At 33.8% G+C, this 24,151-nt stretch overlaps 1 protein-coding gene across 2 annotated transcripts; it reads right to left on the bottom strand.

Annotated features, from left to right (window-relative positions):
- Window positions 1–3,573: 3,573 nt before the first annotated feature.
- LOC114271401 (uncharacterized) lies at window positions 3,574–21,915 on the bottom strand. 2 transcript variants are annotated; one of them, XM_082886305.1, is made up of 4 exons: window positions 20,811–21,915; window positions 17,702–17,917; window positions 7,512–9,518; window positions 3,574–3,801 (listed from the first exon to the last, which is right to left on the bottom strand). In XM_082886305.1, the coding sequence occupies exons 1-4, from the start codon at window positions 21,733–21,735 to the stop codon at window positions 3,770–3,772; spliced, it is 3,180 nt and encodes a 1,059-aa protein (XP_082742431.1). In that variant the 5' UTR covers window positions 21,736–21,915; the 3' UTR covers window positions 3,574–3,769. The 2 variants fall into 2 exon arrangements, with proteins under 2 accessions (XP_082742431.1, XP_028068820.2); XM_028213019.2 differs by lacking the exon at window positions 3,574–3,801 and adding an exon at window positions 3,969–6,944.
- Between the last annotated feature and the right edge of the window lie 2,236 nt (window positions 21,916–24,151).

Raw genomic sequence — 24,151 nt, 5'->3', positions numbered from 1 at the left:
ATGTTTGGGGGTTCAAGTGTCCAAATTAACTGCTTATTACAACACAATAAACTAAATTAACTAACTATTACAAATCCGAATAAATAATAAAGTAACTAATTAACTACTTAATTAAGCATACTAATCTAATTAATCTATTTAATCTAGGAGCTCTGAACAGGGGCGAAACCGCATGCGGATAGCCACGAACATCCTCCGGAAGCCCCTCTGTTTGCTACTAGAATCTGCTATGTTTTGCATTTAGAAAATTGTTCTGTTTTGGCCTCGAATTGTGCTCTGTTTTGCCAACAAAAGGGCATTGCCCATACAAAAGAGGTGGCCAGCCGGCCTAAGAAAGTGGTTGGTCATACATGACAAGTGGCCGGCTGGCCACTGTTTCTGTGTATGCCCTGCTGTGACAGAGCAAGAACAGAGTGTTTCCAGAAGATGTATATCCTCTCTGCCCCTCCCTATAATGAAAATGATCAAGGGACTACTTGTCCCTTCGATTGTCAACTATCTCAATTTTGTTACGTAATGATCGTAGGAACAACAGGACAAGCGCTCAATAAAGGACTTAAAAAAACAGATAATGCCTCCTTCCTATCATCGAGTTACCTCAAGGGAAGAGGTAGACATTTCTTCATGAATCACCAGACATCACTAAAGAGTATGCGGTGACTCAAGACGCAATAGGCTCAGTATTACATCTGACTGAACCCAACCAAATTTTATTATCTTCTTTATCTCTTTTATTTCAACTTTATTAGTCCTTTTTAGTTACCTTTCCATTCTTTAGTCATTTAATAATTAAGTCCACTAATGAAGAGAAGTGCCAAACAAGAAGTTGTTTTTGGCACAAGAGAGATGTAATACCTTGGTAATGGACTCCTGAAGAAATTAAACCATTAAGCGTGAAAGGTCTCTCTTTCATGCCTTAAATAACAATCAATTGTTTGAACCAACTCTTACACAAATAAAATCAAGAAAGGAGGGAGGTTGTAAAGATGATTACAAGTGTAAGTATATGTATGAAAACTATGGAATAAAAGTTATCAACTCAAATAGATTGGTGTCTAAAGCCTAAACCACCACATCTATGAGGACTTATAACAAGACAAGCATAGTATTCAAAGCATAAACTATCTAAATAGTGAAAACAGTCCCTAAAAGGCTCAAAACAGTGACTGAATTAACATGAAAAAGCTAGAAAAAGTGAGCTAAAATAGGAGGGAAATAAAGCTAGTAAACAAGCCTAAGGATGGGAGGCTAACCCCTCCACTTTTGGGACTTCAAAACCACATTTTTTAGTCTCCTATAACTCTGAAAATTAGCCCAAAACAACGGCTAAAAGTTGGGAAACTAATGGGAAATACAAGGATAAAATCTTAGGGAATAAGGTTTAAAGAAGGGTGGTTAACCCCTCTACCTCTGGTAGTTTTAAATCACAAGTTTCAGCCCACCAAATCAGTCCAAAAATAGTATTAAAATAGAAAGAAAAGAGAGGGAAGAAGTAGTGTAAAGATGACCAAAGTTATACCTCTTAAAGAGGAGTTACTCTTTTGTTCACAAACCACAAATCATTCACTTTCAAAGGCTGATATTTTGGCTCAAGAACCTTAGCAAGGAGCTCCGAAAAAAATGGTTTAGGAACTGTATGTATATTGCAAGCTGGAGAGGGAGAGTATTGGACAAGTTTTGGGGACTTAACCAATTTTTCTAACCTAAAACCAAGAGGGAAGGTCACATATATATAGAAAAACCAGTCCCCTGTCGAGCACAGTTGTATTGAGCCAGCTAGTGGGGTGCATGCACTGGGAGGGCCAGCTGGTAGCAAAATATCTGCCAGCTGGGAAACATGGTCAGCAGGCCATGTGATCGACGGCCAATCACAGACAAATAGCCTGCCGGCCATCTGTTGCCCAGCAGGCCTCTGAGTGGTCAGGTTTGAAAAGATCAAGTTTTGGTCCAAAAAGGGTGCAAGGTTTTAGGCTCTGAAGACTGAAAACCGAAGCTCCTTGTTGAAGAAATTGGACGGTTGGTACAATGTAACATTTCATCATCGAGTTTTCACCATAAGGCGCCCAAGTCCTAAGGGCAGTAAAAAATGGGGTGTCTACACTAACATTGCAAGCCGTAAAAAAATCATCATTATTAGTATTCACGACCTACGCAATAGTCGTAAAAAAAATCATCATTATTATCATTATTAGCCTTAAAGTATGAATTTTCTCCTATGGTTTAGAAAATTACAAATACCCCTTTATCAGAATTCATTATTGTTCTCCTATGCAATGATAAAACTATCCGAATTATTAATTGAAATAGATTTTTAACATCATTAAAAATTGTTAATTGACTTGATGGAAAATGGTCATTTGTTATGAAATTATAAACTTCAAGGGGCGGGATGTAATTTTCAGAACTATGGAGGACAAATCGTATTTTAAGCAAACCTCAGGAAGTTTATTTGTAATTTACCCAATTTTTAAATTTCAATGTTTTATTTTTATTTTTTTTTATTTGAGCTTCACGATGTTGAGGTGTCTTGTGAGGTTCAAACGAGTGATATAACAAAAATAAGAGTTTTAGAATTCCCTTCTGATCAAAAAATGATCAGTTATTGGAAGCGATATTAAAAGAACACTCTTGGGCATTCATGAACAATACCTTTCAACACAAGGCTATTTGTTGGTACTCTCATTTTAGATGATTAAACCACTAGTAATTTGATTTCCTTGTTCACTTGTGTTCAGAATCTTGTAAAGAATGTCATTTTTTCACTTCATAAGACAACACTCAAGTGGTATATAATTATGCGAGTTTTTCAGTCTATAAATTCCTTTTCATTTTATTGATTCAATTATTTACTAATAAGAGAATGAAAGTGCTTTTGCCTATGTAAGTTTTCTTTTTTGACTCACGGTGTTGTGGCAGACATGTAAGTTGTGTTTGGATTTGAGATTTGGGTGAAAAAAAAAAGGTAAGAATTTGTGAAAAAAATTTAACTTTTATTTCATTCTCTTATCTTTTCTCTCCACCAATATCGAAATGTGGAGTAAGAGTTTGTTCTTTATAGTGTTTACTCTCTTCATATTTTTTTATTGTGTAGATTTAAGTTATGTTGTTACTTTTCAGAATCTATTTGCTGTCTAGTGCAAGTTTTAATTGTTGATCTTTTTTGTGTGGTTAATGATTGGTGGTTGCTAAAAGCAATGAAAATTGAGCACATTTTAGGTTTGTAGCAAGTTATTTTATTGCCTTTAGGAAGGTGCTTGGATTTCTTTTCTATTTTTCCTCTCTCAAAGTCTTCTTTATTTTTTTTTTGTATTGTTTTGTTTTGTTTTGTTTTATTTTTTTTAGGAACCCCGAAAAGTCATTTAAGGACTCGACGATGTTAATTCCCGTTCCTCCTTTGGGTACACCTTAGTGTACATGTTGACAAATCTTGTACATCGTTTCAATTCTTTATTCAATTTAGACAAAATATGTTATCACACAAACAAGTTCTTTTTTTTATCTGCAATTGTAACACCCCGAAATAAAACGATAAATCTAACTAGGAACATATATATAAATAACAGCATGAATCAAAGTGTAATGTTTTTTCACTTCATAGAGTTAATGGTACAAAAGAGTTTAGCATAAATAACTACCCTATGGGCTTACATCCTTCCAAGTCATTGCTTGGTTACAACAAAAGAGAGTCTAACTCTATACAATTTAAACCCTTGGCTATACAAAAGAAAATACAACAAAAAGGAAACTCTTACCCCAAAGTCCCTCCAAGCTATTGCCTTGGCGAAGGCATATCACCAACACCTGAAATGTTTTTCCCCAAATAGGGTGAACCAAAGCTTAATAGGAAATATCTAACACAATATATGAGATTTAATGAAGATATAAGCATAATATGCATTTACAGTGCTAGTAGTGAAACATTCATATTCTGTATAGTCATAAAGTGCCAAATTTCATATCTTAATCCATTTCCTTTCAATTCATTTCAAGTTAATTCATTTCATCTCAATTCAGGAGCTTGTTCCATTATCTTTCAAACAACCTAACTGAGACTAGAACTCAGTGGTCCTCAAATAAACATAACTATCATACAAATAATTCAACTTGCCATTTTACGAAAATTTTGTCCGTGAGAATCGACACCCATATATACGCGCGGTTTCGGGACTTTCACCCTGAACATGCCGGCCAACTTAGTTTCAATGGAGTCCATCCCCTATCTCCTCTCAAACAATGGAGTATATCATCTTTCTCCACATAAATAATCATACATATACGATGTATTTAAAACATAGTCATATTCAATGACAATCAACAAGAGATTAGTTTCAATTCACCTAATCCTCATGCAATTTCTACAACACTCATAGCTATCCTCCACCGATAACCTAATACAGATATTTCTAAACAGATATTAAATCTCAAGATAGATAGTTTATTCAGATTTTCAAAAGGTGTGAGATAATGCATATCCAACTTTACCATTAACACCAACATTCATCCTATTTCGTATTTATAATACCAATTCATTTATTTATACAAAATAAATACTTGAACCATTTTAAGTTAACCTCTCTCTTTCCCAAATACCAACCCAAATGCCAAAATCAACAATTGTGACACAATATAACCTCATTTTCAAATCCCATGACTATTTATATTACATTCACTAGAAACCCCTCTTTTGATTTTACATCCCAACCCTAGGTTTGTCCAAAATACTTCCAAACCCCATCATTGTTACACAACAACCAATAACTAAGCCAAAATCCATAAAAAGGTGTAGAAAATCCTCACCTCAAAGTTAGGAGATGAGCAAAGCAAGGTGAAAACTTCAATGACGTCGAAACCAAGTTCTAATTGGATCAAAACGAAGCTCTAGAAATGCTCTAACTTTTTCTCAAAGGCACTAGGGTGGAGAACCCAATGGATCTTGGCAAAAATGTAGTGAGAATGTGAGTTTTAAAGAGAGAAACTCAAGATCTAGGTTTTTGGAAAGTTTTAGAGAGATAGAGGAATGAAAAAGTAAACTAAAAAGTCGTATTCACGAACTAATATACAATCTGCTCGAGTACAAGAAATGACGCTCGAGCGTAAGATACATAGTTCCGCTTAAGCGCAAGAAGTGACGCTCGAGCGCAGAATACACACATTTAGAAGTTTTGCAGACAAAGGACATTGCTCGAGCTCAAGATTGGCCGCTCGAGCGTTCTCCTGCTCGAGCGTAGGTAATGCCACTCGAGCGTGGAATACACCCTTGCAATATTTTGTAGGTCTGCAAAACAAAATACTGAGAGTTTGCAAAGCTCGCTCGAGCGCAAGAAGTGCCGCTCAAGCAGAGGAGCAAAAATCTAGGCAACAAAGGTTTGAAAATCAAACAACCAACTTGTTGCAAATAAGACCAATACAATCCAATAACCAAATTTAAGGAAGAACAAGAGGGAAAAGACATGAACAACCATATGAGGCTACGAAATCCTAGTCCAAAATATAAAATGGGCCAGGTCTAAACCATAAACGTTATAGCAACAAATGTTGTTTATTCTAAAATAGTTCATATTTATATCTTCAGTTTCATGCTTCATATTTCAAAGTGTGCTTAGTGAGGAGACAACACTAGAGGAAGAAAATTCTCGCAAATCAGGAAGCACGTCCACTCTGAAAGGTTTATGAGAGGGAAAGGAAAAGTGGGTTTTATGTCAACAGTTCTTAGAAGAGAGGGAAAGGCCAACGACGGTTTGCTCAATCCACATGCATTATTTGGTGAAAGCACTCCAACCCAGTTGCGTCCTTGAAATAGTTTTTCAACCACGAATTTCTCTTCTTCAAAACAATGCTCCTCACCAAATGCCTTTCCTTCGGTTGGGGCAACACAACAATGAGTAGTTGCTTTAACGACGCCAACTTGTCAAGAGTACAATGCTGGCCAAGATAGAGCTAGGAACCAGTCTACACTTTCCTAGGGCTTGCCATGCTTCATCATTTATAAACTGGACTAGCATCAGAAAAAGAACCAACCTAACCTCTCTAGCTTTCTATAAGCACAATACAGTATGATGGTCATTTGCTACTCCATAGGATCACATGACAAAACTATTGTAATCTTTTTTTCTTTTTTTTTTCCATTAATTTATTCTCATTAAATTTTTTTAATAAGAATAGAATAAGTGGTATTGTTAAAGCAATTATTGAAGCAAAGTTTTATTGATGCTTCTCTTTCAAAAATCTATATATGTTAAGATTGTTGATATGGTTGTGCCAACAAAATTATTGCACTTTTGGAAATTGAAAGTCGTTACATTTCCAAAAGTTTACTCAAAATTAGTGACCATGGGGTGGAAAGAAAGTCTCAAAAACACATGTTTGAATACATTTTCCATATTTAACTATATTTTTCTTTCGTTAGTTCTTCAAGCTAACTACTTACACATATTGAAACCATATATAAATGTTGCAAAAAAAAATACAAAACATAAACAATAAGCAATCTAATTACTACATAATCACTACCAGCTATAGATGCATCTGGCTAACTTTTTTGAATGTTGCAATTGGCTAGATACCAAAGTCCTAACTTTTCTTCTTTCAACTCCTTCCACAATTTGCTACATACCAAAGTTTAACTTTTTTGAGTGTTGCGAGAACATCTTTCATGTTCATCCTCTCCTCGGATGATTCTGCAGAGCAACTCAAAGCTAATTCCATGATGGATGATACACATTGCAGTACAACTGCAGTGAGGTGTTCTTTCTCTGGCTTAAGCAAGTTAGCATCTATAACATGAGAGATTGCATTTGGTAGTGAGTCCCTAATCCAATGTTTCATCGTCATGTCTTCAAAAAACATTTCATCAGTGGGCTTCACTCTTGTGAATGTTTCCATAAGCAAGATTCCATAACTATAAACATCACAGCTTGTGGATACTAATCCTTCCAATCCAAACTCTACATACAATCACAAGAAATATCATGATGTCAAGAAAATTATAGAATTTTGGTGGTGGCAAGTTGGTATGTGTCTGTGGTTGGATTCGTGGCGTGCTAGAGGGTGGCAGTATTGGAGGGGTATGCAATGGTGGTAAGTGTTAGATGGGTGAGTTGTTTTGGGAAAGAAGAGTATGTAGTGATGGTCGTATAGAAAAAAAGAGTAATTTTGTTATTTGGTATTATTTTTAAATTTGACAAATAAAAAATATAATGTGTAAAGGCAAAAAAGTAATTTACTTATTAAAGTTAACATTGTTAATTTTTCTATTATTGAAAGAGAGGTCGATATAATTATGTTGAAATTGCGAAATTTATTGTATTTTTATCATTATTCAATGGAGATTGGTGTGATTTACCATTTAGAGAATTAGCTCGTTGTCAACAAAATCATAAAAATTTCTATGAAAATTATATTTAAAATTTTGTGCTATAATATGAAAAGTGCATGTCTATATAAATTGGAAACATATATAAAAAAAAAAAAACACAAAAATGTGAAAATATAAATTAAAATTTAGAAGTCACCTGGCGCAATATACCCAAATGTTGCTATAGTCTTTGTATGCATGACACTCTCCCCCAAATCTAATAACTTCGCAATGCCAAAATCACTCACATGTGCAACCATATCATCATCTAGCAGGATGTTGCTAGGTTTCAAATCACAGTGAACCAAAGGCATTGAATAATCATGGTGAAGATACTCCAAGGCACATGCAACATCTATCATTATGTCTAATCTCTGCAACATATCTAAGAAATAGTTGTAAGAATACAACCACTTTTCAAGACTCCCATTAGGCATATACTCAAGTACTAGAGCTTTGAAATCAAGGTTCGAGCAACTGCTAATGACCTTAGTAAGATTGCGATGACGAATGTGTCGCATTATCTCGCATTCTACGTCAAAACTCTTGAATACACCTTCTAGTTGCAAGTTGAATACCTTTATAGCCACAACTGTGGTATCTTCAAGGATAGCTTTGTAGACAGAACCAAAACTCCCCATACCAAGCAAGTTGCTCTCACTAAACCCATTAGTTGCTCGGAAAAGTTGTTGGTATGTGATTCTTGGAGGTGTTATTATTGGTAAGAGATCAACATTGGATGGAGTTTTATTTCTTCTTCGACATTTTATGAACAAGAACACAAAGATCGTAGTAAGCAATATGAATGCAATAGGTAACAAAATATATAAAGCTAGAGCCACTCTTTTTTTCGTTAGATGATGAAAGGAACTAGTATGGCATGACGGGACTTGAAACTTTGGTGCACCGCATAATGCTTCATTCGACATGAAAGATTGAATGGTGAAGTTTGCAAAAGGTCCCCCATTTGGAATTTGTCCTCTTAACTTATTAAAAGAAACGTTGAGATATGAAAGATGAGACAGTGTCTCTAAGGACTTGGGGATCACATCAGAGAGGTCATTATAGGATAGATCTAAGAATTCCAAGCTCACCATGCTGCCAAATGAGTCAGGTATAGATCCTTGTAACTTATTGTGTGCCAATGAAAGAGTAACCAAGTTTTGCAAACCTATAATTGTACTTGGGATTTTGCCTGTGAATTGGTTCATTGAAAAATCCATTAGTATTGCAACTCTGAAACTCCCAAGTTGTGGTGGCAGATTGCCATTTAAAGAATTCGAGGACAGGTTAATTTCCAAGATATCTTTAAGATTGCTCAACCTTGTAGGTATGACGAAAGTTAATTTGTTGGAATTGAGATAGAGATATCTTAGAGATGTAATATTCCCTAAGCATTCAGGAATCAATCCAAAAAGTTCATTTTGGTTCAATCGTAGATCCCCAAGGTTCTTGAGTTGGCATATATCATCTGGAATGGACCCTTGCAGTCTGTTGTTGGAAAGATCCAATATTTGAAGCTTTCCCAACGCTTTAATTGTAGAGGGAATGAATCCGGTCAAACCATTTTGTTGTAGATTCAAGAATGCCAAATTGCTTATATTACCAATTTCACTAGGAATGTTGCCTTTGATTCCACAAGAATCTGCGTCAATCTTCTCAAGGGAAGCAGAGAAATTTCCAATAGTTGTCGGAAGAATGCCGTCCAGAGGATTATGATTTATCAGCAATACGTTTAAATCTTTGCAATTTACCAAGGAAGTGAGGAAGCTCAACTCTGGAGAGGAAGAAGATGACCCACTCATCAAATTGTTTCCTTGCAAGCTAAGATATTGGAGTAGTCGTAAATTGCCAAGCGATTTCGGAATTGAACCCATAAATGCATTGTTACCAAGGTCTAAAGAAGTAAGTTTAGAAGCATTTGAAATTGACTCGGGAATAATTCCAATGAGGCTATTTCCTCCAAGACTGATGCTACTAAGATTTGGTAGCCAAAGCCCTATACTTGATGGAAGATTGCTTGACAATTTATTTTCCGTAAGCGTCATAAGTTGAAGTGATGAGATATTAAAAATTGATGTTGGAATGGCACCAATCAAATTGTTAAGAGCGAGTACCATCTCTCTCACATTTGGAAGCTCACCAATCTCTTCTGGAATCAGACCTGCCAAAATGTATAAACACATAAACTTATAATAAAAAAAAAAAAAAAAAAAAAAAAAAAAAAAAAACTTTGATAAGAAAAATATTAATTAAGGCATTCACCTTGGTAACTAACATCAAGACAAAAAATTCTAACTTGCACAATTGACAGTTCCTTTTTTCTTTCTCTTGGTGGATTTATACCTACTGCTAATGGTTGCATTCACATAACTTGTCTTTTACATTGTACGAGTACCTATTAGTATTTTCCATGCACTATATGGCCAATTTAGAAGACCATATGTAGATGAGAAACCTTTTGATTCCTAATTGACAATTCAAGATGCTCACCTAAATATTATGGGAGGAACATGTAATTCAATGTTCAATTTTGTAACATATAAATATGACAAGAAGTTATAAAGGGTGCAAGATGAAAGTTAAGGATAAATCACACTAATATTTCCCTATGTTTAAAGAAAATATAGCAAATTCATAGTTTTGGTATAATTACACTAAATTCTTTTTTAATAAAATTAAAAAGATCAAAACTAATGCAAATGGTGTAAAGATACAAGAATAATCAAGGTAAAATAAATATTTCTATGTAAAAGAGATGACAATATGTCTAAATAATTACTAATGAAAAGGGGGTTAACCTAGTTAACTATATCAAACTTATAGGGTTTATTTTATTTTTTTTTCAAATCTTAGATGAAGTCAGTGTAATTTATCTATAAAAAAAATAAAAATAAAAAAAGAAGAAGAAGAAAAGAACAATTAAAAAAAATAATAATAAGAAAAGCTCTACTCAAAATGTATCCTATTCGATTTCAATTTTACAATTCATTTTTTTTTTTTTTTGAAAAAATAGGAATTAGTTTGACAAAAATAAACTGCAAAAATATATTTTTGAATATCTAAATTTTTTTTTGCCTTCAAAATAATTGAAGACTACGAACTGATGAGTGTTTTGTATTTATTATGATTTTTTCACTAAATTAGTTTTAGGTTTTTTTAAAACAATTTAGAATTTTTCACATAGTTGATCTCAATTGATTGGGACACAAGACTTAGGTTTTATTTGGTATGTTCTAAAATAATACATGTTATTTTAACACATTATCTTATTTAGATTACAATCATCTTATTTAGGTTACATCACCTCTTATTTGAGTCACATCACCTCTCTACTACATTACTCCAACCCCAATTCACATTTCACATTTTTTTTCATAAAAAGTCAAACCATTTTATTTTCCTCTATCATATTTTGGATTATTTTTTGCTCTCTTATGTTGGTTTGGAGATGGTATGAGAGATGAGACTTGTACTATGAATGGCTGACTTATGCTATGGATGGATGGAAAATACTATGATACACACATGTTAGTTACAATATTTATAAGTTTCATTATTATAAATGATATAATTCAATATTATGGGAGTTGTAACTAAAAAAAATTTGAATTATCACTGAATATCACATAAGGTATAACTAAATAACTCTTGAATTAAAATTAAAATTTTGGCATTACTAATAACACAATAAATTATAACCACTAACTCAATAATTGTAACCAAAGGTATATATTGTACACACTCTAAAAGGGGTGTGCACCTTATAAAATTTCCCTAGAGGACTTGGTTAGATAATTATATGCCTTGCCCCATATGAGTTGGTAATCAATGCATATAAGTTTGTAGGGAAATCTTATGGTACACATAACTTAGCAAAATTTTATCATAAAATTTTATAACATTAATTACAAAATGCGTAATCTTACCACAAATTAGCTCAACAAAAGATATCGTAACCTAGCCACAAACTTTCATTACATGAACCATAAAATTTTGTACATTTTATTACGCTAATTTGTATTGAGATTCAGTACAAAAAAATGCATCTTTCGCGACCAAAATTGGAGACTAAAAAAAATTTAGTTGCCAAAAGTTGTGGAATTGGTGGCTAAAAATTTTTTTTTGTTGGCAAAAGTACAATATTTAGCTACTAATTTTTTTAGTCGGGGTATATTTATTATTGGCGACTAAAAAACATTTAGTCACTAAAAATACCAGAATTGGCGACAAAAAAAAATATTTTAGTCGCCGTATATTGAGTTTTGGCTACTAAAACCATTTGTCACTGAATGTAAAATAAAAAATTATTTTTTTATCTTTGGCGACCAAAAGTTTGGTCGCCAAAAACATATTTTCAGCAACAAAACATTTGAGTCGCCGAATGTAAAATAAAAAATTATTTTTTTCTTCTTTGGTCGCCAAAAACATATTTTCAATGACAAAAAAATATTTTGATTGCCAAAAAATTAAAAATTTGGAGGGAGACATTTCAAATGTTGGAGGGATTTATAAAATTAATTGGTGACTAAAAATATTTAGTCGCTAATGGTTTAATATATATCTACTCTTCTTCTTCCTACCCTCCCTTTTTATGTCTCTCTCCCTCTCTGTTCTTCTTCTTTCCTACCCTTCCTCTTTGCTCGCTCCCGACGCTGCTCTCCAGTTTCTGCCTCTCGAACTCGGATTTCAGTCCTCGATTTCTGCATCTCCTTCCCTCTCCCTTTTTTGAAGGCTAGGGTTTCCGATTAAGAACCGTGAAACTGTGCTTTGATTGGCGGTTGAACAACTATCGAACTCACCGAGTTGACTCCTCTGTTCCCTACTACCAACTTCACCACCACCACAACCACCGTCATCATCATCAACTTCCTCGAATTCTACATCGACGGTGCCGTCTTCTTCTCCTCCCTCATCATCTTCTCTTACTCTCTTTGCTTCGAACCCCATCTAAGCTCTCCGGTACCTCTCTCTCTCTCTCTCTAGATATATATATATATATATATGCTTGTGGGTTTAAATTGATGTCTTTGTCATCATTTTTGTTTCTGGTATATATATATGTGTTAAGCTTGATTTTGTGGTTCATGGTTCATGGTTTTTCAGCATTGTTTGGTGGTTGCCTAATTAGAACTCTCTCTCTCTCTCTCTCTCTCTCTCTCTCTCTCTCTCTCTCTCACACACACACACACACACACAGTAAGCTCTCTCTCTCTCTAACATTCTGTTTTGGCTTTTCTGGTCATATTGGATATTGTTTTGTGGGTATTGTGAATCACTATGGACATTTCAGTTGAATCTTGGGCATGGATGGAGTATTGTGAATCACTATGGTCATTCCAATGGGGGATTAAACTGTCTGTTCTATTTTTGTTAGCTTAATTAGAATTTTTATGTATTTATGTAATTTTTTCAGACAAAAAAGTTGGAAGCACTCATTAGGCGATTAAAAAGTTCTTCGAAGGCAAGTATTGTTCACTTGTCTACTCTTCTTTGATCATTGATATGCCCATTATTTGAAAATAAAAAATAATAAAAAAAAAACCTTGTGAGCTATATTAACCTTGTCACATCATTTTTGCTTTTATATTCTTAGGGGGAGAAAATTGACTATTCGGTAAAAATACAAGAGTTGCAAAAGCAGCTCGCAATGGACAAAGAGGAGGTTGAAAAATTGCATGTACAATATGGAATAATTGTTTGTTCTCGTAATTGTGTGGAAGCAAAAATTTCAAAATGCTTTGTATTTTTCACTTGCCATACATTGAATCTTGTTAAAAAGTAAAGAGAGAAACTTTTCAATGTTTTCATGAAACTATTTATAGCGGTCTCGGTTTTGATCCGACTATTGTTGCATCCCAAACTCGAGTTTCATGGTTTAATATTGTTATCCATGTCTTTTCTTCCTTCCACTCTTTGAGTTTGAGTATTGGGATGTTTTGGGCATGTTTGGGACAAGTTGGTTGCTAGTTGGTCTAGATTGATGTTGCTCAGATTTTGGCTTCATCGCTCGAGTGAAGCTTCTTGTGCTCGAGCGAGCTTTGTGATCTCCTAGTATTTTTTTTGTCCTGCAGAGATTTGGGAGGGTGTTGTTATTTGCTCAAGTGAGAATTCTTGCGCTCAAGCGATGGTCTTCTGTCTGCAAAACTTATGGGAATTTGTATTCTACGCTCGAGCAACGATTCTTGTGCTTGAGCAAGGACACTTAATGTGTCTGGTCGCTCGAGCGACAACTCCTTCGCTCGAGCGAGCCTCGCGTATATCAGTTTACAGCAGCTCATTTTTACGTCACTTTTTGGTACATTTTTACTCAAAAACCCTAGATCAGCTCTCTCCCTCTCTCTCTCCCTCCTTCTCTCTAAAATTTGACTTCTCTCTATAAATACACCTAGATTTAGGGATCTCTTTGCCCTACTCTTTTTGATAGAAAGATAGAACATCTCATGGACTCCCATTTGATCCGAACAAAGTTGAGTTTGGACATTTTTGAAGTTCCTTCACTTCTCCTCTGGGCTTCTACACTTGAGGTAGGATATTCTATATCTTAATATGATTTTTAACCTAGTTATTTGTTGTTATATATAAATGGTGAAATTTTGGTAGTATTTGAATAAACCTAGGGTTTGGATTCAAGTTTAAAAAGAGGGGTTTCTATGTGGTGTTATATAATTGATCACGGGGTTTGGATATGAGATTGTCTTGTGTTAAAATAGTTGATTTTGACTTTTGGGTCAATTTTTGGAAAATGAGAAGTTTTGCCCTAAAATGTCTAGAATAATTATTTTGTATTAATCATGGAATTGGTATGAGAAATGTGAAATTGGGAGGATGTAAGAATGAATGGTGTAGTTAGATTTGTTTAATCACTCACCTATGGAAATTTAATGAATTATCTGTTATAAAGATTGTATATCTGCTTAGAAATATCTGTATTAGGCTATCGGTGGAGGGTAGCTATGATTGTTGTAGAAATTGCATGAGGATTAGGTAAATTGAAACTAATCATTTAATAGTGTCATTGAATATGACGGTATGTTAAGGCATTGAATATGTATAATTGATAGTCATTGAATATGACGGTACTTTTAAATATATTGTATATGTATAACGTTTTGGGAGAAGAAAGGGGATGTGCTCCATGGTTTGGGAGGAGATAGGGGATGGACTTCATTGAAATTAAGTTGGCCAGAGTGTCCAGGGTGAGTCTCGAAATCAGATGTATACATGGGTACCGATCCCGCGGACGAAATTTTCGTAAAATGACAAGATTAAAGTGCTTGTATAATAGTTATGTTGATTGAGACCCACTGAGTTGTAGTCTCAGTAGGGTTATTCGGAGAATTATAAACTTAGCCTATGAATTGAAATGAAATGAATTGACTTGAAATGAATAAATGGGAATGGATTGAAATGTGAATATCGGTACCGTGTGGTCATGTGAAGAATGTGCGTTTGTCATAAATATTGAATATATCTCTGACACTTATATCTTAGTAAAACTTCATATATTGTGATAGACTCTTTCTACTGGGCTTTGGCTCACCCTACTTGGGAAACCATTTTCAAGTACCGGTGACATGCTTCCTCCAAGGACATAGCTTGGGAGGACCTAAGAGCTGGAGGCTATCTTTTGCTGTTTAAGTGTTTAAATGTTTATTCAAGCCAAGGGATTTATATGTACAGAGCTTATGACTCTCTTTTGTTGCAACCAAGCAATGTCTTGGAAAGATGTAAGCCCGTAGGGCATTTATTTTGCTGTTATTAACTGGTGTTACATGTTTTAGATTCAGGATGAACATTTATGAATGTATATTGCATGTATTATCTTTTGTAATATGAACTCTGATGAATGAAAATATACCAATTCTATTATGCTCACTTCTCTTATGAGTTGGGTTATTTGTATTATTTTGGGGGCGTTATAGTATTTTTGAGTATAATAGGTATTTTTTTTTCATAAATACATATGCATATATGTATGTGTGTGTCACTGTAGATGTTTTCACATGGTTTGTTTGTTGGTTGTAACTTGTAACTTTCCCGATGTATTTCTCTCCTGATATCATGAAAATTCTCAAACATGTTTTGACAGAAACTTTAGTATTCCTTTTAGCTAACTAAGTTGTCATAGTGTTGGATATAATAATTTACAGCTTCTATAATAACTTAAGATTTTAGATGAATTGGAACTTGGTAGTTAATATTTGGTCTCTGCCAACCCGAGAATTTAAATACTTGCATTCGTTTGATCTACTCATTTTGGGGATTCTAGCCACCACTGAAGGGATATGTTGAGGATAAAAGTAGTTATGTTCCACCCTTTCAAGCAGCTTACGCTTTAGATGAGTCAATTGTTGACAGATAATTAACAGTCATTCTTTGTCTACCTCTATCACAACTTTGTTGTAATCTTAATATTGATATCAGGCTTGAACTGATTTTATTTTTTTATTTGCCTCGATCTCTCAAGGTGACAGGGATAATTTCCTCAATGTAGCACTCAAGGTGTACAACCGTTGTCTGGTTATTGGTGACAAATTTGATGTTAGAGTGGTATGTAATTTATGCCCTAACCATCTTCCAAGTTAAATGTCAATTAGCTAATTACATGATAAAATGGTTAGTGAAGGTCTAAATTAGCTTGAGAATATAAGTTTGACAGTATCCAAAGTATTATGTGTGATTCGTTTTTACATAGTCAAAACTGAAAATGGTCTTAATTTTATATTTCCTGTATAAGCAAGTGGAAATCAAAGCTTACATTGTTATTGATGCATACCATTGTTATCGAAAAACAGAGCTTCAGATTTTATCTTTCCGAGATCAATAGTCTTTGACCACAAGCTGAAGTCTACCTGAGGGAGTTTCTTGAGCTACAGCATGATATAATTTAGCGCTTTCAAAATACTACAATGTCTTTTTCAATGAGTTTGGTAAATGAATTTGTACTAGTTAGAAATGTAATGGCCAAGAAAATAAGTATTACTCTAGATGTCTTCATGATCTGTGAGAATAATGGCTGATAACTATGGTTTAACAAGGAGAAAAGAAGAGTAAGAAGTGGAATAAATTCAAAATGGGGGTGTGGGTGGGGAAGAAACACTTGAGGTTTTGAAGATATTTTGTGATTAACTATTGTTAGTGTCTTTGGAACTCAATTGATATCTATGGACTGACAAATCGTTAATTGTTTGATGTTTGAGGATCAAAAGAAAGGTTAAAAGCCCTCCCAAAGCAACCCCTATTGTTGCGAAATTATGAGTTTAGGATTGTATTTTCAAAATAGAAAAAGCAATATGCGGAAATTTTTCATTCCAGGTGTGGTGATTACACATTTTGTAATTAATATTATAAAAATTTGTGATAAAGTTATATCATTTGTGCTAAGATGCATTTGGTACACACCTTACCCCTTAGGATTTCCCAAGTTTGCAAGGCATAGATGTAGCTTGGAAATCATATGATGTATCGTTACAACAACCCTACTTGTTCAGGTGGAGTAAGAGGTTGTTTAAGCCCAAACTCAAGTTATGTTGAGAGTTGTCCAAGTTTGGATTGTAACTCAAGATTATCTTCCCAAATCCAATCCAAATTAAACCTGAATTATCCAAATTGCACATAAATTTTAGTTGTTCTTTTTTTTTTTCTTTCTTTTTTAGTGCAGCTAAGTCATTTAACTTTAATTATTAATACTATCAAAACAAATAATTTATTATAAAATGTAAAAAAAGATATTGTTATAGTGGTCTTTACAATTTATGAGTGATAAAATATTTATTTTTGTGTTGTGTTACTTGTGTGTGTAATATATATTCAATATAATCTAACGATCTAAATTATTTTAATATCATCCAGCGAATAATAATTTATATATATATATATATAATTCGGGTTCGAATTGGTCGAGTTGTTTGACGTCTTTGCCCAAACTCGTCTAAATTTAATTTGGATTTCTGAATTTTTACCTAAACCCCTACAGAATTCAAAAATATTTTGTTTAAGTCCTAAAAAAATTCAAGTTGAGCTCTGTTTAAATTGAGCCTGCACAAGTTACACTCATAAACTTAATTATTATAATTTGAAGAAATTAGAAATTTTTTTGAGAATATTAGGATTGTGTTTGAATCATGAATTGAGATAAGCATTTAAAAATAAAAATAAAAATGAAAAGATGAAGATAACATTAATAAAATATAAGTTATCAAAATATATTTTTCAAATTTCTATTTAAATTTTTGATTCCCGATACAACGTACAAAAAAGGCAAGTAGTGTTTAGTGTGATAAAGATTAGTGTCCATTCCCTACCCAAAGTCAGCAGCTAGAGTTTGAGAGATGGATGGGTTACCTGTCAAGTTATTGTCATCAATATAAAATTTTGAGAGCAAGGTACAGTTGCCAATTGCCCTTGGAATGTTTCCCGTCAATTTATTGGTGTTTAGATTAAGGTTTTCCAATGAAGAGATGTTAAAGATAAAAGATGGTATGAGACCAGTGACGTTGGCAGATTCCATAGCTAACATCTTCAAACTATGTAGACTACCTAGTTCTTGTGGAATTTCGCCTGCAAAATAATAAATAATTTACGAATTATAGCTGCTTTTCAAATGGGTAAGCAAACATGTAGATTGCACTTTTGGATACGCAAATGATGTACATATATACTCCTTGTGCTCAAGTTTTAGTAATTCTTTTTTAATATTATTTTTGAATCTTGAATTTGTTAAAATAAAGAAAAATAATTACTTATACTTCTTCAATTTTTATGGATAACCAACCCCCCGCCCCCCGCCCCTTCTAAAAAAAAAAAAAAAAAAAAAATCCATTTTCTTTTTATTTTCAAAGGCAACCAAAAGGTAGAAAGAAATTTAATTGTATTAAATTGATGCCACATAAAACTTTAGAGTCCACTGTTTAAATCAATGAAAAATTGTAATAAGAATCGGGGGGAAGGGATTTGTTAAAAAAAATTAGTACTTTTATTTAATCCATTTTTCTTCCATTTCTTTTCCATCCATTAATCTCTTCCCAAATTTAATATTCAAATATATTTTATTTTTTCCAAATCAATAATTCTATGATAATCACATTTATCTATCATATTTTGTTTATTATTTTTAATGTTATTATTGTACTAATAACATATATGAGTAGTGCAACTCATTACTCCAACAAAACATAGTAGACATTATCATCAGGAGTGGAATGGTATATGCATAAAAAAAAATTGAGTTAATTTTGGTAAATTATTAATTGTAGAAAATTTTTTATAGAGTGGCTCTATTTACACCTCAAAAATTAAGTTGGACACCCTAATTTAATAAAACCATTTTATTACTATTAAGTCCTTATTTAAGGAGAAGGATTCTCTTCAGTCTAGGACGAAACTATTGGACCTATGGGGCCCATCACGGGTCCCATTTCGATGATTCAAACCGTTTAATATATAGAGATTATCGAGTACTTCGTCCTTGCAAAAAATCATATTGATCGGATATCGATAGTCTATTGATCCGAATACATTTTTATGAGCAATTTATTTTAAAAATCTTATTTACCATTAACAAAAATATGATCTGATCAAGGGGTTATTGACATCTGATCAACCGGATTTTTTAGATGGAAGGAGCACTTGACCAAATTTGCATATTGAATGGTTTAGATTATCGAAATGAGACCAATAGTGGACCCGATGAACCCAACAATACTGTTCAATCTACAAAGTAGACTGGAGAGAATCCTTTTCCTTATTTAAAATGACCAAAAAGTACGTAACATTGAAAAAAAGTGGAAATCAACGTGTTTTGGACACTATTCATTATCAGCCCAAATATTTCTTTTCTATCTCTTCTTTTCTTAGTCTCTTCACTTCAGATCTTCATACCTAACTTTATTAATCCATCATTCTTGCATTCTATGTTACATTGAAATCAACAATGGATAATAAAAAATAAGTTTTCAAGCAATTTTCTATAAATAAAGTAAGTTTTCATTTGATAGTTATCGTTTTCGTTGTTTGATTTACAAACTTTTATTTGGAAACTTATTTCTAAACAAAATTCATATATTCAGCAGCGTGTTTCCAAAATAATGGTCATTGTTAAATATTTTATATCCAAATAAATTGTTTATGTTCGGCTTTGTTTTTCTGAACATTTAATTTTCTAACCTCTTCACACTCCAATTTCGAATAAAAAAAATCCGGTATTATGTTCGGCACTGAGCATCTGAAGAAACTTTGTAAGTTCGAAATTAAGTATTCGTATATATATAATTTGTTCAATATCCAGATGAAAATGGTGCAACTAATTTTCTATTTTTTTGGAACTAAGTATTCGAACATATTTCATTTGTTCGGCACTAAATATCCGAATAAAACTTCATAGTTTTGTAATTAAGTTTCCAGGCATATAGTATGTATTAGATTTGAGGTGTAGAAAGTAGAATTTCTAATTTTTTTATTTATTTTTTTTTTTTTTTGAAGGATTCTAGTAGGTATTATTTGTGGTGTCTAAACAAATAAATAAATATTTAAATTTTAAATTGGGGTGTTCCAAGTAATGGGGTGTCCAATCTAATTTTTAGAGTGTATTATAAAATTACTTTTTTTTAGATACGCATTGTGAAAGAAATAGTTATTGAAGCAACACTCATCTCCAATGCAATACTCTCACTAAGAGGATGAAAATAATGTTTTTTATTCAAAAAGTAAATATAGAGGAGGTCACTATTCATTCAAACTCCAACCACAAACCTTCATTTCCTTCATTCAAACTCTATTCAAAAAGTAATTTTTATTCATTAATAAATATTTAATTTTAAAATTTTTGTAAAATATATTTAATACTATACTCATTTTAAAGGTATGATTTTATACTTTTTAATGATGTCAGTTTTATAAAAATTAAATTTACAAATTAAAAGTTATTTGTAATATAATAAAAAATACAAAATGAATAGTGTTTTGGAGGGATCCTTCATTTTTTTATCCTCCCTTCAAATATGAAGGATGAACTCATTCTCCTCCCAAATGGAGATGAATTTGAAGGGTGGGTTGGAGGAGACCATCCTTCATATCTTCAAATATGAAGGATGGGTTGGAGATTAGATACTTGCAATGAAGAAGAGGTTGGGGTTCAACACACATATTATAATAACTTATATGAAGCCATAAGTAAAGATTATAACCAAATGCCACTTAAATATAATTAAAGATTTCTTCTATTATTAACATAATAAAATTATAGGAGATCATAATTAATACTACAACAAGTAATAACTATACTATTACCAATACCATAATGAGACAAAGGTCATAATTGTGAATATGGTATACAACAAAAATAAATAAATAAATAAATAAATTATATTATGAAATTTTCCAAATCTTCTTACTTTGATTATACATGAAATGTGAACCAAACTAAATAACAATAGTAAGTGAGAATAAATCATACCTTTAAAGTTGTTACCACCGAGATATAAGATCTGAAGCAAAGTCAAATTCCCAATTGTTTTTGGAATGAAACCAGTGAATTTATTGTAAGATAATGATATGACTTGGAGCTCTCTACATTCACCCAGAGTTGTTGGAATTTGGCCATCAAACTCATTCATAGAAAGACGGAGAAATACTAGTTTAGGATGAAAAACACACATATCTTCCGGAAGACTACCAGACATCATATTATATGTGAAATCAATCCATTGAAGTGATGAGATGTTGAAAAAGGTTGGCGGTATAGACCCCGACAAATTATTAAGTTCCATGCGTAACGTCTTTAGTTTAGGAAGATGACCGATCTCTTCAGGAACTCTTTCCTCTAGAAAATTAGACCTTAAATTGAGATACTCTAATGTTGATATGTTGCCAATGGAAGGTGGAACTCTTCCCGTGAAACTGTTTTTTGCGAGACGCAAGTACTGAAGCTTGGCTAAGTTTCCAAACCATGACGGAACACCACCATCAAAATTGTTGTCACCAAAGTCGACAACATTTAGGCGATGCAATCGAGCCAACTCACCAGGAAGATGACCATGGAAAGTGTTGCTGGTGATGTTGAAGTAGGATAGAAATGAGAGGTTTCCAATGTGGGGTGGGATGGTGCCTCCGATACCCATGTTTGGGAGATTCAAGGCCACTACTCTGTAGTGGCGCTTGCCGCAAGAGACACCAATCCAGTCACAAACTGAGGTGGCTGAGGACCAATTAGTTGCCAATATGTGGTGAGGATGGTCGAAAGTGATACAGGATTTGAAAGCTAAAAGAGCAGATTGATCAGTGGTGGAGTTGGGAACATTCATAGCCAAACAGGGTAAGAAACAGTACTGTGCCAAGGACACTAGTACTACTACTAGTGCAGTTAACCAAGTTTTCTCCATGAAGGCTGAGTGGGATGTATAACTTGGTATATGCAATAATAATAATAATATGGGAAATAAAACGAGAAAGAAAAAAGTGCTATTAAAATAATGAACTGAAACAAAGAAAGAGAAAAGTGCTATTAAGATTATGAACTGAGTCTAGTAGGCAAATTATAAGAAAGAGAAAAGTGCTATTAAAATAATGAACTGAGTCTAATATATATAAAGGCAAATTATATTGGTAGTTTTTACATTTTACTTTTTGTGTTATTTTTGTCTATCACATTTCAATTGGTTGAATTTTAATGCTTAATTTAAATTTTGTATTAATTTGATTCAATTGATAACACTGTTTACCTTGTTTGGTTTTAGAAAATTGAATTTTTTTTTTAGTAAAAAAAAAATTAATATTTTAAGAATATTTTTATTTTTTAGATGCATCTAATCTAGATATACTTAAAAAGTATAATATTTATGAATTTTTTTAAAAAAATTTATCAAATACGAAAACTCAATATATTTTTGTATTCTTGTGTATTTATTAAATTTTCAAAATATGTTTTCCAAAACATTTTTCTTGTTAGGTGCATTTAAGTCATGTGTATTTAGAAAGTAAAAAACTTTACTTAAAATATTTTAAAAAATCAATAAAAAAATACGAAAAACAAAAAGTTCAATTTTCAAATCAATCAAAACCAAACAAGGTGGTTAGTGTTTTTGATGGAAAATGATCACGGAATTGGTTGAAATTAACCTAATGGATTTAATATATTTATAATTTTACCTTTAAAATATGACACATATCACTTATATACATATTTTTTTGTTAAAAAATATTAATAATTATAAACAATTAAATTAAATTAAAATAAAGTAAAAAATTTAGAATTAAAATCAAATCAACTAAAATTAAAAGAATCAAAATGATGGGAGTAATTATGTCTATACTTGATCATTATTGAGAGGGTAATTCTTGGGAAAAATTGGGCCGAGCCGCGAGTTGGGCATTGAGGCCCAAAACGCGAAGGACTAAGTAAGAAGGCCACAATAGATACTCCGGCCCAGAAGGGCAAAGTTACTCCGGCCTTGGGAAGACAAAGTTACTTCGGCCCAAGGAGGTGAAATTACTCCGGCTCAAGAAGAGATATTTACTTCGGCCCAAGGAAGAGTAAAACTACTCCGGTCTTTAGGCAACTTACGGTTAGGCCGGTCTCAGAGTTAGTCCGGTCACAGTATGTTCTGAGAAGGCCGGTTTCGGAGTTAGTCCGGTCGTGACTTACAATGGTTAGGTCGGTCAGAACTTGTTACTTGGAAGTTTGATCTAAGTACGTCAAGGTTGAACAAGGGCAGCCGAAGTAATGAGTTAGAAGAGAAGACCGAGCTAAGGATAATTCGGCCTTCTCTGTGGCTTAGCATAGCCAGTGTTATTTCGGTCGTGTGGTAGTTCGGCTATGGAGAAAACCATCCCACTTGGTTTAAGCAGTGGGGGAGGGTGTAAAAGGATAAGCATTATCCTTTGGAGTATGAATCCTAGAAGGACTCTGCATGGAGAAATACAAGTCCTACCAGGATTGTGCCACGGGAAACTTATAAAAGCTCACAAGCATCACCTTGGAGGAGGTAATTGAACACAATCTTTCTGAGAACTTAGAGCTTTGTCTATTTGTCAAGTTTTCTGACTTAGGCATCGGAGAGGTTTCCGGCACACACCCGCCGGCTAGCTCACGTTTGTGTTTTCAGGTGACAAAGCGACGTCGTACGGAGGAGCGTGGACTTGGTCAACAGGATTATACGAGGAGAATTATTTCCTCCCCGTACAATTGGCGCCGTCTGTGGGAAGAACAGACAGAGAACAAAAACCTCTTGACTAAGCTTCTCCTTTTTTCACAAATCAATGGCACACATTGAAGACTTGCCGCAGTCCGCCGTCGACGGACTAACTCCAGAAGGGGGCGCAAGGCGCGAAGGATTACCCTCTGTCCCTCCTATGGCAGATCTGGAGCCCCAACAACATAATTCCAGGAGGAGTGGCAGGGGAAGGCGGAATGGCAGCCCTCGTCGCTCTCAAAGTCCCGACAGGCAAAGGAGGAGGATTGATCCTCAAGCCCTGGAAGATCGCGTAAAGGAACAGGATGAACTAATTCGAAGGATGGCGGCGGACATGGAGGCCTTGAAACGCCAGATGAAGACCAAAGATGTGGCGACAGGAGAGGGGCGCAAGCACAAGACGCCCCCTCGCCACTCAGAGAGTCGTAGTAGGAATACTACACCCTCCCAAGGAGAGAGCAGAAGCCTCAGGACAGGCGACACTCACTCCTTATCTTCAAGGACTCGTCACTCCAGGTCTGAGAGGACGAGATCCGAAAGATCATACACTGAAGGAAGCACGTATTGGCCTTCACATTCGCACCAAACCAGATCCAGACAAACCGAG

This window comes from Camellia sinensis, chromosome 9 (assembly GCF_055761805.1).
Source record: "Camellia sinensis isolate YWXY chromosome 9, ASM5576180v1, whole genome shotgun sequence".
Taxonomy (NCBI): Eukaryota; Viridiplantae; Streptophyta; class Magnoliopsida; order Ericales; family Theaceae; genus Camellia; species Camellia sinensis.
The sequence above is the reverse complement of the archived record's forward strand: the minus strand, read 5'-3'. Positions and strand labels throughout refer to the sequence as shown.

Excerpts from the sequence above, each read along its gene's own strand:
- LOC114271401 (XM_028213019.2), bottom strand. The coding sequence starts at position 21,735 with ATGGAGAAAACTTGGTTAACTGCACTAGTAGTAGTACTAGTGTCCTTG. Across the intron at positions 9,519-17,701 it reads TGATGACAATAACTTGACAG|GTCTGATTCCAGAAGAGATT; the intron begins GTAACCCATCCA and ends ACATTTTGGCAG. Across the intron at positions 6,945-7,511 it reads ATTTGGGTATATTGCGCCAG|AGTTTGGATTGGAAGGATTA; the intron begins GTGACTTCTAAA and ends GATTGTATGTAG.